The 20486-nt window shown below is 40.4% G+C and overlaps 1 protein-coding gene across 4 annotated transcripts in view; it reads left to right on the forward strand.

Moving 5' to 3' along the window:
- LOC133543668 (peroxisome proliferator-activated receptor gamma-like) overlaps nt 1-8651 on the forward strand; it is a 99525-nt gene extending 90874 nt beyond the window's left edge. For all 4 annotated transcript variants that reach the window (XM_061888363.1, XM_061888354.1, XM_061888379.1 and 1 more), the window contains 2 exons: nt 43-286; nt 3462-8651. In XM_061888363.1, the coding sequence (XP_061744347.1) occupies nt 43-286; nt 3462-3709 (492 nt within the window). In that variant the 3' untranslated portion in view covers nt 3710-8651. The remainder of the gene's footprint in view (nt 1-42; nt 287-3461) is intronic.
- The last annotated feature ends 11835 nt before the right edge of the window (nt 8652-20486 follow it).

The raw sequence follows: 20486 nt of genomic DNA on the forward strand, positions 1-20486 counted from the left end.
TTATTTCGCTCTCTCCTTTTCGAACCTTTCAACCCTTCCCAGGTGACTTTGCTCAAGTACGGCGTGATCGAGGTGCTGATCATCATGATGGCGCCGCTGATGAACAAAGACGGGACGCTCATCTCTTACGGGCAGATCTTCATGACGCGGGAGTTCCTCAAGAGTCTCAGGAAGCCATTTTGCCAACTGCTGGAGCCCAAGTTCGAGTTCTCCGTCAAGTTCAACATGCTGGAGCTTGACGATAGCGACATGGCGCTCTTTCTCGCCGTCATTATCCTCAGTGGAGGTGAGCTGGCTTAAATCAGGAGGTCATACTATCCGCCCTTTGTACCGTATAACAAAGCTTTTTTTTTTTTTATTGGTAACACTGCTAAAAGAAAAATACCAAAAACAAAGCCGGAGGACACTGGCTCTCATGTAGACTTAGAAGGAAATTTGAATATTCAGTCAAAATTGAATAGAATAAAATAATATATATATATACATATGATATACAAAACCCAAAACCCGGGAAGTTAGCACATTGTGTAATTCGTAAAAAATAACAGAATAAAATCGTGGTTCTGGCACACTTGAAGACAGCGACAGGTGCGTAGATGGCCCAGGTGGGCCTTGTGATCTAATCACCTGTCACCTTTATTAGCAGCAGCCGGGAGGAGAGACGTTGTTGTAGCTGGAGTGAGAGCGAGTGAGAAAGAGATACAAAGATACAAAGCAACGCGCTGCACAAAGTCATAAAAAACAAGACAGTGCTGTAACCCTGATCCGGGCTCTCATGGCAGTGTTTGGTGGTTTGCGGAACCCACTGGAGCGCAACCTCCACAACAATGACTTGCAAATACTTTTCAACTTATATTCAATTGAATAGACTGCAAAGACAAAATATTTAATGTTCGAACTTTGAAACACAAGTTTGTTTTGCAAATAATTATTAACTTAGAATTTAATGGCAGCAACACGTTGCAAAAAAGTTGGCACAGCGGCATTTTACCACTGTGTTACATGGCCTTTCCTTTTAACAACGCTCAGAGAACGTTTGGGAACTGAGGAGACCAATTTTTCAAGCTTTAAAGGTGGAATTATTTCCAATTCTTGCTTGATGTACAGCTTAAGTTGTTCAACATGCCGGAGTCTCCGTTGTGGTATTTTATGCTTCATATTGCGCCACACATTATCAATGGGAGACAGATCTGGACTACAGGCAGGCCAGTCTAGTACCCGCACTCTTTTCCTATGAAGCCACGCTGTTGTAACACGTTGCTCGGCATTGACTTGCTGAAATAAGCAGGGGCGTCCATGAATAACGTTACTTGGATGGCAACATATGTTGCTCCAAAACCTGTATGTACCTTCTTTCAGCATTAACGGTGACTTCACAGATGCAGACTGCATTAATACACCCCCATACCATCACAGATGCTGGCTTTTGAAAATTGCGCCTAGAACAATCTGGATGGTTCTTTTCCTCTTTGTTCCAGAAGACACAACGTTCACAGTTTCCAAAAACAATTTGAAATGTGGACTCGTCAGATCACAGAAAACTTTTCCACTTTGCATCAGTCCATCTTAAATGAGCTCGGACCCAGCGAAGCCGGCGCCGTTTCTGGGTGTTGTTGATAAATGGCTTTCGCTTTGCATTGTAGAGTGTTAACTTGCACTTACAGATGTAGCAACAAACTGTAGTTACTGACTGGTTTTCTGAAGTGTTCCTGAGCCCATGTATTGATATCCTTTTCATACTGATGTCGCTTTTTTGATGCAGTACCGCCTGAGGGTTCCAAGGTCACGGGCATTCAATGTTGGTTTTCAGTCTTGTTGCTTACGTGCAGTGATTTCTCCAGATTCTCTGAACCTTTTGATGATATTACAGACTGTAGATGGTGAAATCCCTAAATTCCTTGCAATAGCTCGTTGAGAAACGTTGTTCTTACACTGTTGGACAATTTGCGCGCGCATTTGTTCACAAAGTGGTGACCCTCACCCTACCCTTTTTTGTGAATGACTGAGCATTTCATGGAAGCTGCTTTTATACCCAATCATGGCACCCTTTTAGCCTGTTCACCTGTGGGATGTTCCAAATAAGTGTTTGATGAGCATTCCTCAACTTTCTCAATTTTTTGGGCCGCTCGTGGCAGCTTTTTTGAAACATGTTGCAAGGATCAAATTTCAAATAAGATTAAAAAAAAAAAAATTCCGGTTCGAATTTTAAATGTATTGTCTTTGCAGTCTATTCAATTGAATGTAAGTTGGAAAGAATTTGCAAATCATTGTATTCTGTTTTTACTTAAGATTTACACAATGTGCCAACTTCACTGGTTTTGGGTTTTGTATATACGTTATTGGTATGGGCATTAAGAAGAGGTAAGTTATCACTCGCTGACCGACTATTGCCGTTGTTGCTCGAGTTCCATGGACCACCCAGGAAGGACATGGCTTTTGAGCAGGTCTGACTTCTTTATTTTGCAATAAATGATTTGTCTCAGGGGGCTTCACGGTGGCAGAGGGGTTAGTGCGTCTGCCTCACAATACGAAGTTCCTGCAGTCCTGGGTTCAAATCCAGGCTCGGGATCTTTCTGTGTGGAGTTTGCATGTCCTCCCCGTGAATGCGTGGGTTCCCTCCGGCTACTATGGCTTCCTCCCACTTCCAAAGACATGCACCTGGGGATAGGTTGATTGGCAACACTAAATTGGCCCTAGTGTGTGAATGTTGTCTGTCTATCTGTGTTGGCCCTGCGATGAGCTTGCGACTTGTCCTGGGTGTACCCCGCCTTCCGCCCGATTGTAGCTGAGATAGGCGCCAGCGCCCCCCGCGACCCCAAAAGGGAATAAGCGGTAGAAAATGGATGGATTTGTCTCAGGATGAATCGCTTTTCAGCTGCTCCTTTCCACGGCTCGCTCACGGTCCGTTCTTTCAGCCGCCGTCGTCGTCGTCCTCGTCTCTGTTGCTCTTCGATCGCTGCTGCGGACTCTCCTCCTTTTGCCCCGATCTCTTCTCCTTCTCCCCTTTTATGCAGCGTAAGGAAAAATGTTAATCGTGTGCCGGTGTGCGATCCACGCACCTGAATTAGATTGCGGCGTCGCTCCCGGCACGCCCCGCCTCTCCGCTCAGCCGCATTCTCCGCCTCCGTGCCGCCATCTTGGGCAGGGCTCCAGCGTGCCCCGCCGCTCCACACACTCTAATTATCATCTTTAAGAAAAAAAAAAAGTATGCATCCCTGCTTTTCTACATAAAAGTAGGTAGGTCTTTATTATTATTCCAAAAGTACAACCAAACTCCCACCTCCTAAGACATGCACCTGGGTATAGGCTGAATGGCAACACCAAAATTGGCCCTCATTTTTTTTTACGGTGAATTCCTGGCCACCACAGCTGCCGGCATTTTACCATAAATTGTGCTTTTTTTTTTTTACAGTGTAAAGTGCACTCGCTCGCTCACTTGTCTTTCTCTCTTTCACGCTTAGACCGCCCGGGCCTCCTGAACGTGAAGCCCATCGAGCAGCTGCAGGAGACGGTGCTGCACTCGCTGGAGCTGCAGCTTAAAGTCAACCACCCGGACTCTCTGCAGCTCTTCGCCAAGCTCCTCCAGAAGATGACCGACCTGCGGCAGATCGTCACCGACCACGTGCACCTCATCCAGCTCCTGAAGAAGACCGAGGTGGACATGTTCCTGCACCCGCTGCTGCAGGAGATCATGAAGGACCTGTACTAGAGGGAGAAGCGAGCACTGAGACGGTGTATTGCGAAAGGGAATCCTTCTGCCTTACGACGAGAGGAGGTGACCGAAATTGAGAAAGAGATGAGGAAGGAGGTCAGGAGTGTTGGAAGCCGTCTAGACGGCCACGGCAACAGCTTGCAAAACCACCGCTTGCTGTCCCAATCAGGGCGAGGGGCCGTGCCGTGGGGAAGGCGGGCCCTTGCGCTTTGATTGGCAGACTCCACCGAGTGCCTTGGAGGTTCATGTAACTGTGAAGATTTGACACCACGTGCCGCACAGCAGGGTGTGTTTGTGTGTGGGGATGACCTCGTGTTAGGGTCTTGTTTACATGCACACAACTATAGCCTATCAAAAGTCATTTTATTACATCTTCTCAAGGGATAATACCACTTCTTAGGAGTCCGTCGTCTCATAGGTGATACAAACCCCGTTTCCATATGAGTTGGGAAATTGTGTTAGATGTAAATATAAACGGAATACAATGATTTGTAAATCTCTTTCAACCCATATTCAGCTAAATGCACTACAAAGACAAGATATTTGATGTTCAAACTCATAAACTTTATTTTTTTTGCAAATAATAATTAACTTAGAATTTCATGGCTGCAACACGTGCCAAAGTAGTTGGGAAAGGGCATGTTCACCACTGTGTCACATCACCTTTTCTTTTAACAACACTCAATAAACGTTTGGGAACTGAGGAAACTAATTGTTGAAGCTTTGAAAGTGGAATTCTTTCCCATTCTTGCTTCATGTAGAGCTTCAGTCGTTCAACAGTCCGGGGTCTCCGCTGTCGTATTTTACGCTTCATAATGCGCCACACATTTTCAATGGGAGACAGGTCTGGACTGCAGGCGGGCCAGGAAAGTAGCCGCACTCTTTTACTACGAAACCACGCTGTTGTAACACGTGGCTTGGCATTGTCTTGCTGAAATAAGCAGGGGCGTCCATGATAACGTTGCTTGGACGACAACATATGTTGCTCCAAAACCTGTATGGACCTTTCAGCATTAATGGTGCCTTCACAGATGTGTAAGTTACCCATGCCTTGGGCACTAATACACCCCCATACCATCACAGCATCCGGATAGTTATTTTCCTCTTTGTTCCGGATGACACCACGTCCACAGTTTCCAAATATAAATTGAAATGTGGACTTGTCAGACCACAGAACACCTTTCCACTTTGCATCAGTCCATCTTAGATGAGCTCGGGCTCAGCGAAGCCAGCGGCGTTCCTTGGTGTTGTTGATAAATGGGTTTTGCTTTGCATAGTAGAGTTTTAACTTGCACTTACAGATGTAGCAACCAACTGTAATTACTGACAGTGGTTTTATGAAGTGTTCCTGAGCCCATGTGGTGATATCCTTTACACACTGATGTCTGTTTTTGATGCAGTACTGCCTGAGGGATCTCTGGTCCGTAATATCATTGCTTACGGGCAGTGATTTCTCCAGATTCTCTGAACCTTTTGAAGATTTTACGGACCGTAGATGGTAAAATATCTAAATTCTTTGCAATAGCTCGTTGAGAAATGTTGTTCTAAAACTGTTCGACAATTTGCTTACAAAGTGGTGACCCTCGCCCCATCCTTGATTGTGAATTACTTAGCATTTCATAGAAGCTGCTTTCATATCCAATCATGGCACCCACCTGTTCCCAATTAGCCTGCACACCTGTGGAATGTTCCAAATACAGTAAGTGTTTGATGAGCATTCCTCAACTTTATCAGTATTTATTGCCACCTTTCCTAACTTCTTTGTCACGTGTTGCTGGCATCAAATTCTAAAGTTACTGATTATTTGCAACAAAAAAATGTTTATCAGTTTGAACATCAAATATGTTGTCTTTGTAGCACATTCAACTGAATATTGGTTGAAAATGATTTGCAAATCATTGTATTCCTTTTATATTTACATCTAACACAATTTCCCAACAAATATGAAAACGGGGTTTGTACACAATATGGCACAGCCACACAGTTCAATCAATCAATCAAAGTTTATTTACATAGCCTTTAATGACAAGTGTCTCAAAGGGCTGCACAAGCCGCAACGTTGGCTCTATTTCGCATCAAAAGTGCAGTCGTCACACTTCCTACCAGTTTCTCAATGGCAGGTTTTTGTCGCTGAGGAAATTCTGCAAGTACACAATGAAAAATTACAAGTGACACCACTTCGCTGCAGGATTTCAGGTGCATTTTTTTGTAATTATTGTGGCAAAAGTTGCAATGTTTTTCGAAGGCTATTTTTTTCAATAACTCGGAACCAACTTTTATACATTTTTTTTATTCATGTTTAAGTTGTGACGATCTGTGACTTCATTTCTGTTTGTTCCCTTGTTTTTGCATTTACTTCCCATCAATGCTCTTATTTTGTTCCATTTCCTGTTTGTCCCCTGAGCACTGTTTGACCACTCACCTGCCGTTGATTGGCGGGCGGTCCACACCTGCTGCCAAAGCGCTCGAAGATCATGTCAGGAACTCGCATGGCTGCAGTTTTTGAGACCCCTAAGATGCAGGAACCAGCAGACCATGAGAAGGTAAGATGATTTTTATTATCAGCAACAGAAATAAAGCAGCCTTGCACACAAACGTTTCACAACCTAAAGCGATCTTCGAGCACTGAGGTGTGTTCGAGACAAGGCATAAATAGGACACGCTGATTGGCAGCAGGTGTGGACCGCCTGCCAATCAACGGCAGGTGAGTGGTCAAATGGAACAAAATAAGAGCACTGATGGGAAGTAAATACAAAAACAAGGAAACAAACAGAAATGAAGTGACAGATTGTCACATAAGTGTTCCTCGTAACCTCCATCAATGTCTACCGCTTATCACGTAACCTGAACCTCGAAAAGCGCTTAAATTGCAACAAAAATTGGAAAACAAATATTGATGTTTTACTTGTTTTATGCCACACAGAACATAGACACTAGATGGCAGTAAAAACAAATACTCAGAGCTCATTGGAAATGTACAGTACTGTTTTTTATTACAAATTTACACGTTGTGTGAATGGTAAATAAAACAGAACACAATGATTTGCAAATCATTTTCAACTTATATTCAATTGAATAGACTGCAAAGACAAAATACTGAGAATCATTTGTTTCGCAAATAAACCTTAACTTAGAATTTAATGGCAGCCACTCACTGCAAAAAAGTTGGCATTTACTTATATGACGCAATCCAAACAACCTTCCCTAGTCATGGGAAACATTTAACAAAATGCAACTAACATGAAGATCAACACACATGGTCACACTTAATGCAATATGCTCACTGATCATTGCGGATATGATGAAAACACCATAAAAAATGACACCCATCTAAGTCCACTTGATGGCATGATGGGGAAAATTGTAAAACTTTCTCTCCCATGTTTGACTCATTTTAGCTGTTTGATATTTCTGACTGATTACAAAACTTTAAGAAGGTTATTACGGAAGTAAACAAGGTAGGAGTCAAACTTTCACATGCTCTTAATATCTACTTATATATCCATCGTGAAAATTATGTATCCATGATATCAATATTACATGTACATATATATATATAGATATATATATTTATATTTATGTGTGTGTGTGTATATATCTGTGTGTATATATATATACATGTGTGTGTATATATATATATATATATATATATATATATATATATATATATATATATATATATCTGTATATATGCATGTATGTGTGTGTATATATATATATAAATGTGTATGTGTGTGTATATATAAATATATATATACATGTGTGTATATGTATGTATATATATATATATATATATATATATATATATATACATATATATATATATATATATAGATAGATAGATAGATAGATAGATAGATAGATAGATAGATAGATAGATAGATAGCCGAGGCTACTGTGGTTTATTCGTTAAAAAGTGCTCAGTACTGCGGTAGAGCGGAATATTCGTTAGGTCAGGAAAAAACACGGAGGCTATTTTTCCTACAAAACAGGCTTGTCGGGATGAAATAGCGTCCGTGTTTTTTCCTGACTGTGTGTGTGTGTATGTTCGTATGTATATACATACATTTGTGTGTGTATATATATATATGCATATATATATATATATATATATGTGTGTGTGTGTGTGTGTATATGTATATATATATGTATATATGTACATATAAATATATATATATTATATGGGTTTTTTCTTTGAAGAGCAGGTAAACCTGCGAAACAGGCTTTTAGAAATTAAATAGCTTTTTTCCTGACCTAACGTGTATGTATGTATGTATGTATGTGTATATATAAGTGTATATATGTATATGTGTATATATATATATATATATATATATATATACATATATATGTGTATGTGTGTATGTATGTGTATATATGTATGTGTGCGTATGTCTATGTATATACATATATGTATGTATATATAATACGTATAGCCACATTTTTTTTGCCCAATTTGGCCCCCAAGTCAAAAAGTTTGTCCTCCCCCCTGCTCTAAAGCATGTATCCAAGTGTCCTGTCCTTTGAGAAGATGTACTGTAACTACCGACGCTCCTTTACACAATCCAATGCCTAGTGGCAACGCTCACCGGCTCCGTCCAAAACGTGTCCCCGAGCACGTGCATGTGGGTATCTGCATCCACGCTGCCATCTTGGCAGCAATCAGCATATTTCAACGCCAGCTGGGCTGCGAGGGAACAATCAAGATGAAGATGAGCACCGCATTGCTACACACTGTACCTACTTCATCATCTACTCACCAGTAGTATTTTTCTACGCTATTTTTCCAGTGTTTGTTTTTGTGTCGATTCACATCGTTTCTATGCAAAGATCCATCAGCGCCTTATCAATCAATATTTCTGATGTGTTCTTTTTTTTTCGACCAAGGACTGTGATTGATTGATTGTTGTAAATAAATCCTGACATTTTCTAGCTTTTAGACACGTGTCTGTTATTGAAAGTGTACAGGCCCATGTTGCATCACCTCCAAAAAAACTCTTCTTAATGGAGTGTTTGAAGCGGTGACATCAGCGCATGCGCACACACACACACACACATTCTGGTTATCATTTGAAATGGGGACCAAGTTTTTGATCGTGACTTGTGGGGACCCCCCTTTCTACAGGTTGTGGAGGCATAAAAAAAAATTTGGTTAAATGGCCACTGCCCAGTTAGCTCATACATGTCTTTAAATCTCTGGATTGGTGAAGTAATGTGCTGATAATTCTTACTGGGGACTCTGGGGAAAAAGCAGTTAATATGGTTCATGAGGACCAAATTTGAATAATTTTGCATAATTCACACACATTTGTTCGTGACTACTGAGGACCGTTAAAAAATAAATAAATAAAAGTTCAAATTAAATTAAATATGCAGCTGAAATAGGCTCCTGCACCCCCCGCCATCCCAAAAGGGACAAGCGGTAGAAAATGGATGGAAATTAAAGGTTGCCCTTTAGGGGACCTGTTTTTTGGTCCCCATATTGTCAGAGATCCCCTAAAGGTGTGTAAACACAACGATGTCCCCATTTAGTAAGCATTGCCAGAAAACACACACACTCAAACACATACTGGTTATCATTTGGAAGGGAGGCCAAGTTTTTGATCGTGACTTGTGGGGACCTCTCTTTCTACAGGTTGTGGAGGCATAAAAAAATGCTGGTTAAATGGCCACTGCCTACTTAGCTGATACATGTCTTTAAATCTCTGGATTGATGAAGTAATGTGCTGATAATTCTTACTGGGGACTCTGGGGAAAAAGCAGTTAATATGGTTCATGAGGACCACATTTTTTATAATTTTGCATAATTCACACACATTTGTTCGTGACTACTGAGGACCGTTAAAAAATAATCAAATAAAAGTTAAAATTAAATTAAATATGCAGCTAAAATAGGCTCCATCACCCCCCGACATCCCAAAAGGGACAAGCGGTAGAAAATGGATTGAAATTAAATTAAAGGTTTCCCTTTAGGGGACCTGTTTTTTGGTCCCCATACCGTCAGAGATCGCCTAAAGGTGTGTAAACAGTGCCATGTCCCCATTTAGTAAGCACTGCCAGAACACACACACACACACTCAAACACATACTGGTTATCATTTGGAATGGGGACCAAGTTTTTGATCATGACTTGTGGGGACCCCCCTTTCTACAGGTTGTGGAGGCATAAAAAAAAAAAAAGAGGTAAAATGGCCACTGCCCAGTTAGCTCATACACGTCTTTAAATCTCTGGATTGATGAAGTAATGTGCTGATCATTCTTACTGGGGACCCTGGGGAAAAGCAGTTGATATGGTTCATGAGGACCAAATTTTTATAATTTTGCATAATTCACACACATTTGTTCGTGACTACTGAGGACCATTTAGAAAAAAGAAAAAAAAAGTTCTAATTAAATAGGACATGATCCTCAGAATACAGCGCTACAGCTGTCCTCTTATAGGAAGTTTCACCACTTGAATGTAAAGCAAATCCAGCGTCTTCTGTGACATTACTGAAAACTGCTATTTAGCAGTATTGAAGTTGTCTGCAACTCCAACTAAGGAGGGAAAATTCTGAATGTGAATCATACTTTAAGGCAGTGGTTCCCAACCTTTTTTCAGTGATGTACCCCCTGTGAAATTTCTAATCAGAGCAGAGCTTTTTTGGTTGAAATAAAGAGATAAAGAAGTAAAATACAGCACTATGTTATCAATTTCTGATTTAGAAAATTGTATAACAGTGCAAAATATTGCTCATTTGTAGTGGTCTTTCTTGAACTATTTGGAAAAAAAGATATAAAAATAACTAAAAACTTGTTGAAAAATAAACAAGTGATTCAATTATAAATAAAGATTTCTACACATAGAAGTAATCATCAACTTAAAGTCCCCTCTTTGGGGATTGTAATAGAGATCCATCTGGATTCATGAACTTAATTCTAAACATTTCTTCACAAAAAAATAAACCTCTGACATCAATATTTATGGAACATGTCCACAAAAAATCTAGCTGTGTCAGAGTTAATTGGTGACGAACCCCAAGATGCAGAGAATGAGGGAGGCATTTTGCAGAAAAACATGATTTAATTTAAAACACTAAGACGGATATACAAACAAAGGGTACAAACAAAAAGCGCGCACGTGGGCGGATAACAAACAAAAAGAGCTAGCATGGGAACTAGAAAATAAACGGAGCTTAGCATGGAAGCTAGCAAAAACAAAAAGGCCTAGCGTGGAAGCCAGCAGGTCTCGAGCAGGAAACAGAAGTCGTACATGAAATGTGAAAACAAACTTGGAAGCAGGGAACAAAAGGCAATAAGCTAAAAACCGCAATCCAATAAAGCTTACCGCCACGCTGCATTGACAAAATACGACACGACAGGTAGCAACGACAAGAGCGACATCGACACGACAATAATCCAGCACTCGACTGGAGGACAAAACAGGTTCAAATAAGAGTGGGCTGATTGACACCAGGTGTGGCCAGGTGCCAACCAGCCTTAGCTGAGGGAAAACAGCACACAGGGGAAAAAAACAGGAAACAGATAAAATAAGAGCGCTGACAGGAACTAAAAACAGGAAATACTAAACACACAGAGGAAAAACTAAAACACAGACAAACTGTCAGTGGCAAGCCTGACAATCTGTCAACACTGAATATTGCATTGTTGTATTTTTTTTCACAGTTTATGAACTTACATTCATATTTTGTTGAAGTATTATTCAATAAATATATTTATGAAGGATTTTTGAATTTTTGCTATTTTTAGAATATTTAAAAAACAATCTCATGTACCCCTTGGCATACCTTCAAGTACCCCCAGGGGTACGCGTACCCCTATTTGAGAACCACTGCTTTAAGGTAATAATGTTTTATAATCATTAAAAAATCACTTAAAAATCACTTCGACATCTTCAGAATGGATCCGACCATCATTTAAAAAGGTTTTTGTGTCGTGTCCCCACATTGTCAGAAGTCCCCCTAAAGGTGACTGTGTAAACAGAGCGATGTCCCCATTAAGTCGGAACCGCCCAAACACACACACACTGTTTGCAACACTGACTTGAACCCATTGTTAGGGATGGAAAGCCCCTTGGCCTTCACACCTCATCATGTGACGAGGTGAGACAGAAGTGTGGCGGGTGGGTCACATGACGCAACCGCCAGAGTCAAAGCGAAGACACTGCGAGGTCATTCAAGTTGACATTGGTGGATGTTAGTCTTTAAAAAAAAAAAGGATTAGAATTGAGTTCATTTGTTCCAGGGGCAAACTATAATGTTTTTTTCATTGAGGGCGGCTTGTAACAGTAAATATTTCATGAATTTGCCTATGAATATAAATATTTTACGTAGGGTACAAAAAAAATCTGGATTTTACCAGTTTTTACAGAAAAAAATTGGCAGCTTAGTTGCCAGATTTTTTCTGTAAAATGTGTTTTGCTATTTTTTTTTGCAGCAGTACAACTCATTTAAATTGGTACTTGACTCACTATAACAAATTTTGCAGCCATACAACTCAGAATCATATAAGTTATATGATTCTGGGTCATATAAGTTGGTACTTGACACATGCTAACTGTTCGTATGCTAACTTTTTAAGCTAATTTTGCAGCCGTACACTTCAGGGTCATATAAGTTGGTACTTGATGCATGCTAACTGTTCGTATGCTAACTTTTTAAGCTAATTTTGCAGCCGTACACTTCAGGGTCATATAAGTTGGTACTTGATGCATGCTAACTGTTGACATGCTAACTTTTTTTAAAGCTAATTTTCAAGTAGTACACGTCTGAGTCATATAAGTTGGTACTTGACACATGCTAACTGTTCGCAGGCTAACTTTTTGAGCTAATTTTGCAGTCGTACACTTCGGGGTCATATAAGTTGGTACTTGACACATGCTAACTGTTCGCTTACTAACTTTTTGAGCTAATTTTGCAGTTGTGCACTTCAGAGTCATATAGGTTGGTACTTGACACATGCTAACTGTTCGCATGCAAAAACATTTTTTTGCTAATTTTCCAGCCGTACACTTCAGGGTCATAAGTTGGTACTTGACACATGCTAACTGTTTTAGCTAATTTTGCAGTTGTACACTTCAGGGTCATATAAGTTGGTACTTGACACATGCTAACTTTTTGAGCTAACTTTGCAGTCGTACATTTCAGGGTCATATAAGTTGGTACTTGACACATGCTAACTTTTTGAGCTAATTTTGCAGTCATACACTTCAGGGTCATATAAGTTGGTACTTGACACATGCTAACTGTTCGCATGCTAACTTTTTAAGCTAATTTTGCAGTCGTACACTTCAGGGTCATATAAGTTGGTACTTGATGCACGCTAACTGTTGACATGCTAACTTTTTTAAAGCTCATTTTCAAGCAGTACATGTCTGAGTCATATAGGTTGGTACTTGACACATGCTAACTTTTCGCATGCTAACTTTTTGAGCTGATTTTGCAGTCGTACACTTCAGAGTCATATAGGTTGGTACTTGACACATGCTAACTGTTCGCATGCAAAAACATTTTTTTGCTAATTTTCCAGCCGTACGCTTCAGGGTCATAAGTTGGTACTTGACACATGCTAACTGTTTTAGCTAATTTTGCAGTAATACACTTTGGGGTCATATAAGTTGGTACTTGACACATGCTAATTTTTTTAGCTAACTTTGCAGTCGTACACTTCAGGGTCATATAAGTTGGTACTTGACACATGCTAACTGTTCGCATGCTAATCTTTTTAGCTAATTTTGCAGTTGTACACTTCAGGGTCATTTAAGTTGGTACTTGACACATGCTAACTGTTTGCATGCTAACTTTTTAAGCTAATTTTGCAGTCGTACACTTCAGGGTCATATAAGTTGGTACTTGATGCATGCTAACTGTTGACATTCTAACTTTTTTTAAGCTAATTTTCAAGTAGTACACGTCTGAGTCATATTAGTTGGTACTTGACACATGCTAACTTTTCGCATGCTAACTTTTTGAGCTAATTTTGCAGTCGTACACTTCGGGGTCATATAAGTTGGTACTTGACACATGCTAACTGTTCGCTTACTAACTTTTTGAGCTAATTTTGCAGTCGTACACTACAGAGTCATATAGGTTGGTACTTGACACATGCTAACTGTTTGCATGCAAAAACATTTTTTTGCTAATTTTCCAGCCGTACACTTCAGGGTCATGAGTTGGTACTTGACACATGCTGACTGTTTTAGCTAATTTGGCATTCGTACACTTCGGGGTCATATAAGTTGGTACTTGACACATGCTAACTGTTTGCATGCTAACTTTTTAAGCTAATTTTGCAGTGGTACACTTCGGGGTCATATAAGTTGGTACTTGAAACATGCGAACTGTTCGCATGCTAACTTTTTTAGCTAATTTTGCAGTCGTACACTTCAGGGTCATATAAGTTGGTACTTGACACATGCTAACTGTTCGCATGCTAACTTTTTAAGCTAATTTTGCAGTCGTACACTTCAGGGTCATATAAATTGGTACTTGATGCATGCTAACTGTTCGCAGGCTAACTTTTTTTAGCTAATTTTGCAGTTGTACACATCTGAGTCATATACTTTGGTACTTGACACATGCTAACTGTTCGCAGGCTAACTTTTTTAGCTAATTTTGCAGTTGTACACATCTGAGTCTTATAAGTTGGTACTTGACAAATGCTAACTCTTCGCAGGTTAACATTTTTAGCTAATTTTGCAGTTGTACACATCTGAGTCATATACTTTGGTACTTGACACATGCTAACTGTTCGCATGCTAACTTTTTTTTTTAGCTAATTTTCCAGCCGTACACCTCAGAGTCCTATAACTTGGTACTTAACTCACTTTTTAAGACTTTTTAACACGTCAAAATGATATAACATGGTACTTGGCGCATTCGAACAGTAGGCATGCTAACGTTTAGTTAGCTATAGTCAAAGGTCAAAATTTTCGAGTCAGCTCATTGAATCGTGTACCTAATGCCGTGACCAATAAGTGTATGGGAATGAAGAAGAAGAATTCCATCTTCATCCCGTTATAAATCTGGATGGTTGACGTGTGTCAAGTTGCGCTTGCCAGTGCATAGTTTTCGGGGCTTTTATCTTCCTTCTTTTTGGAGGGAGAGCAAAGAGGCGAAAACGCGTCACATGGGAGCCAACGTCGACGTGAGAAAGCAGCTGAGAGGAAAATAACCCTTTTGGAATTGGCAGAAGATGGCGGGGGATTCAGGCTCAGGGGCCGGATGGTCCTCTTCGGGCGTAGAACGATGATGGCGGTTGGTTCGAAAAACACGCCGAGTCAGCATATCCTCACTTTGTTAACGCTCGGTCTCTGCTGACCGAGCGGCTGCCAAGATTCCTGCAGGCGTGCGTGCCAAAACATCTCCACCATCCAAAGATAGAGTGTGAGATTTACCCCGGGAAATTTTTGTTGTTCCTTCAGAAACAAGCTGGGGGGATTTTTTTTGTTTGTTTTTGGGGTTGTTCTTTTTTAAACGTGCCTTTTGTTTTGGTGTCAGAATGGAATGTGTGAGCTTTCTGCGATAACACACCTGACCACTGTTTCGTTTGGCCATTCAAAGCTCATTAGTGTTGTTTAAGATAAAAGTTTTGAAAAGATCAACAACACCCGGGCCGATGTCTACCCTCACAACCTTAGTTCTGTGATTTCATTCAAACACCATGAAATCTATGTTGCAAACATCACTCCTTGAACCAAAACAGAAGCCTCCAAAGTACCTATCAAGGAGAACGGTAGAGGCATATGCTAACTGTTGCATGCTAACTTTTTTTTAGCTCATTTTGCAGCCATACACCCCAGGCTCATATAACTTGGTACTTGACACATGCTAACTGGTTGCATGCTATCTTTTTTTAGCTCATTTTGCAGCCGTACACTCCAGGCTCATCCAACTTGGTACTTGACTCATGCTAACTGTTGCGTATTAACTTTTTTTTAACCTAATTTTACAGCCTTACACTTCAAGGTTGTATAACTTGGTACTTGACACATGTTAACTGGTCGCATGCTAACTTTTTTTTAGCGAATTTTGCAGCCACACACCCCAGGCTCATATAGCTTGGTACTTGACTCATGCTAACTGTTGCGTATTAACTTTTTTTTTTTTTTAGCTAATTTTACAGCCTTGCACTTCACAGTCATATAACTTGGTACTTGACAAATGCTAACTGGTTGCATGCTATCTTTTTTTTTAGCTCATTTTGCAGCCATACACTCCAGGCTCATGTAACTTGGTACTTGACTCATGCTAACTGTTGCGTATTAACTTTTTTTTTTTTAGCTAATTTTACAGCCTTGCACTTCACAGTCATATAACTTGGCACTTGACAAATGCTAACTGGTTGCATGCTAACTTTTTTTAGCTAATTTTGCAGCCACACACCCCAGGCTCATATAACTTGGTACTTGACTCATGCTAACTGTTGCATATTAACTTTTTTTTTTTTTTTAGCTAATTTTACAGCCTTCCCTTTCACAGTCATATTACTTGGTACTTGAAAAATGCTAACTGGTTGCATGCTAACATTTTTTTAGCTCATTTTGCAGCCGTACACTCCAGGCTCATGTAACTTGGTACTTGACTCATGCTAACTGTTGCGTATTAACTTTTTTTTAACCTAATTTTACAGCCTTACACTTCAAGGTTGTATAACTTGGTACTTGACACATGTTAACTGGTCACATGCTAACTTTTTTTTAGCTTATTTTTCAGCCGTACACCCCAGGCTCATATAGCTTGGTACTTGGCTCATGCTAACTGTTGGGTATTAACTTTTTATAAAAAAATAATTTTACAACCATGCACTCCACAGTCATATAACTTGGTACTTGAAAAATGCGAACTGGTCGCACGCTAACTTGTTTGTTTTTAGCTAATTTTGCAGCCATGCAGCCCAGGCTCATATAACTTGGTACTTGACTCTTGCCAACTGTTGCGTATTAACTTTTTTTTAAACTAATTTTACAGCCTTACACTTCTCGGTTATATAACTTAATACTTGACTAATGCTAACTGGTCGCATGCTAACTTCTTTTTTTTTTAGCAAATTGCGCAACCGGACACCCAGGCTCTTATAACTTGGTACTTGGCTCATGCTAACTATTGGGTATTAACTTTTTTTTTAAACTAATTTTACAGACTTTTACTCTACGGTTATATAACTTGGTAATTGACAAATGCTAACTGGACGCATGCTAATTTTTTAGCTAATTTTGCGGCCGCACACTTCACGGTTATATAACTTGGTACTTGAAAAATGCTAACTTTTCGCATGCTAACTTTTTTTGTAGCTAATTGTGCAACCGTACACAGTAGGCTCATATAACTTGGTACTTGACGCATGCTAATTTTTTTAGCTAATTTTGTGGCCGCACACCTAAGGGTCATATAAGTCGGTACTTGAACCCTGCTAACATGCTTACTGTTGCATGCTAACTTTTTTTTAGCAAATTGTGCAGCCGTACACCCCAGGCTCACATAATTTGGTACTTGACTCATGCTAACTGTTGGGTATTAACTTTTTTTTAAAACTAATTTTACAGCCCTACACTCTACGGTTATATAACTTGGTACTTGACAAATGCTAACTGGTCGCATGCTAACGTTTTATTTTTAGCTAATTTTGCGGCTGCACACTTAAGGGTCATATAATTCGGTACTTGACACATGCTAACTGTTGGGATGCAAAAAATTTTGGCTAATTCTGCAGCCACATACACTTAAGGGTCGTATAAGTCAGTACTTGACTCCTGCTAACATGCTGACTGTTGCATGCTAACTTTTTTTTCTTAGCTAATTTTCCAGCCATACACTTCAAAGTTATATAAGTTGATACTTGACACATGCTAACTGTTGCATGCTAACTTTTTTTAGCCAATTGTGCAGCCGTACACTACAGGCTAATATAACTTGGTACTTGACAAACGCTAACTGGTCGCATGCTAACTTTTTTTTTTAGCTAATTCTGCTACCGTCCACCCCGGGCTCATAAAACTTGGTAATTGACACATGCTAACTGTTAGCATGCTATTTTTTTTTTTAGTTAATTTTGCAGCCACAGACTTAAGGGTCATATAAGTACTTGACTCCTACTAACGTGCTTACTGTCGCATGCTAACTTTTTTTTCTTAGCTAATTTTGCAACCATACACTTCAAAGTTATATAAGTTGATACTTGACACATGCTAACTGTTGCATGCTAACTTTTTTTAGCCAATTGTGCAGCCGTACACTACAGGCTAATATAACTTGGTACTTGACAAATGCTAAGTGGTCGCATGCTAACTTTTTTTTTTAGCTAATTCTGCTACCGTCCACCCCGGGCTCATAAAACTTGGTAATTGACACATGCTAACTGTTAGCATGCTATTTTTTTTTTAGCTAATTTTGCAGCCACACACTTAAGGGTCATATAAGTACTTGACTCCTACTAACATGCTTACTGTCGCATGCTAACTTTTTTTCTTAGCTAATTTTGCAGCCATACACTTCAAAGTTATATAAGTTGATACTTGACACATGCTAACTTTTTTTAGCCAATTGTGCAGCCGTACACTCCAGGCTCATATAACTTGGTACTTGACAAACGCTAACTGGTCGCATGCTAACTTTTTTTCAGCTAATTCTGCAACCGTACACCCCGGGCTCATAAAACTTGGTAATTGACGCATGCTAACTGTTAGCATGCGATTTTTTATTTTTAGCTAATTTTGCAGCCATACACTTAAGGGTCATATACGTTGGTACTTGACTCCTGCTAACATGCTTACTGTGGCATGCTCACTTTTTTCTTAGCTAATTTTGCAGCCCTACTGTCAGAGTTAAATGGTGACGAACCCCAAGATGCAGAAATGGAGGCAGGCATCGAGTGAGAAAACATGATTTAATTTAAAACACTAAGACAAAAAGAAACAAAGGGTACAAACAAAAAGCGCGTATGTGGGCGGGTACCAAACAAAAAGGCCCAGTGTGGAAGTTAGCAGGAAAACAGAAGTCGTACTTGTAATAAAAAAACAAACTGGAAGCAGGGAACAAAAGACAGTGAGCTAAAAACTGCTATCAAATATAGCTTACCGCAACGCTGCAGTGACGCGACAAGATAGGTAGCAATGACAAGTGCGACATGCAATACAATAATCCAGCACTGACTGGAGGAACAAAGCAGGTAAAATTATGATCGGGCTGATTGACACCAGGTGTGGCCAGGCGCCAATCAGTGCAGCTGAGGTGAAACAGCGCTCAGGGAGAAAGACAGGAAACTAACAAAATAAGAGCACTCACAGGAACTAAAGACAGGAAATACTAAACACACACAGAGGAATAACTCAAAAACAAGCCTGACACATACACAAAGTTATATAAGTTGGTACTCCACACATGCTGACTGTTGCATGCTAACTTTTTTTTAATAAAATATTGCAATTTTCCAAACTGTTTCGTTTTGCCAACAGGGGGAATTAATTCACAGCTCATTAGTGTTAAGATAACAGTTTGAGAAGTTCAACAACACCCGCAGTCGCCACCCACAGCATAACTCTGTGATTTCCTTTGGAACGCCATGAAATGTGACGTCGCCAATTCTATCTCGCAAACGGGACTCCTTGAACCAAAACAGAAGCCTTGCAAGTTCCTCCAAAGTCCCAGCGCATCCGCAGGGAGGATCGCACTGGGCCCGGATCCTCCCCGCGGGGCCCATGGAGGGCCCCGGAGGAGGCCCCGTCCGTGCACTGCATGTGAGATTGAACAGATAGTTTTGAGTCGCCGCCAACGAGCCAGAAAGACTGGTTGGTCCAGCAAACACCAGCGTGGCGTACTCATGTTGATCTTGCAAACACCACGCTCACGCTAGATAGAAGGCTAGATTTCCACCACAAAATCATTTTCTTTGTCGGTCGGCCACTTCCCGGTTCACCCGTGATGATGCAAGATGACTGATGCTACCATGAAGCAGTGCTACACCCGGGCAAGAAATCTGCCTTCTAAAAACTCTGGTTTATTAGTGATTCCCAGAGCCCCAAAAAAAGTCTGCGGGCTATAGAGCGTTTTCTATTCGGGCTCCAGTTCTCTGGAATGTTCTACCGGAAACAGTTTGAGATGCTACCTCAGTAGAAGCATTTAAGTCCCATCTTAAACTCATTTGTCTTTAAATAGACCCGCCTTTTAGACCAGTTGATCTGCCGTCTCTTTTCTGCTCTGCCCCCCTCTCCTGCGTGGAGAAGTTATTAAGTGACCACAGATGACGCGCTAGCTGTTCAAAGTCCAGGACCCGGGGTGGACCACTCATCTGTGCATCAGTTGGGGATATCTCTGCACTGTTGACATGTCTCCACTCAAGGTGATCTCCTACTGGCCTCACTATGGACTGGTCTCTGACATTATTATGTTAGATCCACTATGGACTGGACTCTCACACTATTATATTAGATCAACTATGGACTGGACTCTCACACTATTATGTTGGATCCACTATGGACTGGACTCTGACAGTATTATGTTAGATCCACTATGGACTGGACTCTCACACTATTACGTTAGATCCACTATGGACTGGACTTTGACACTATTATGTTAGATCCACTATGGACTGGACTCTCACTATTTGATGGATCCACTATGGACTGGACTCTCAAACCATAATATTGGATCCACTATGGACTGAACTCTCATGATTTGTTGGATCCGCTGTGGACTGGACTCTCACACGATTATGTTATATCCACTCTGGACTGGACTCACACTATTATGTTGGATCCACTATGGACTGGACTCTGACA

The sequence above is a fragment of the Nerophis ophidion genome, linkage group LG02 (genome assembly GCF_033978795.1).
Source record: "Nerophis ophidion isolate RoL-2023_Sa linkage group LG02, RoL_Noph_v1.0, whole genome shotgun sequence".
Classification (NCBI taxonomy): domain Eukaryota; kingdom Metazoa; phylum Chordata; class Actinopteri; order Syngnathiformes; family Syngnathidae; genus Nerophis; species Nerophis ophidion.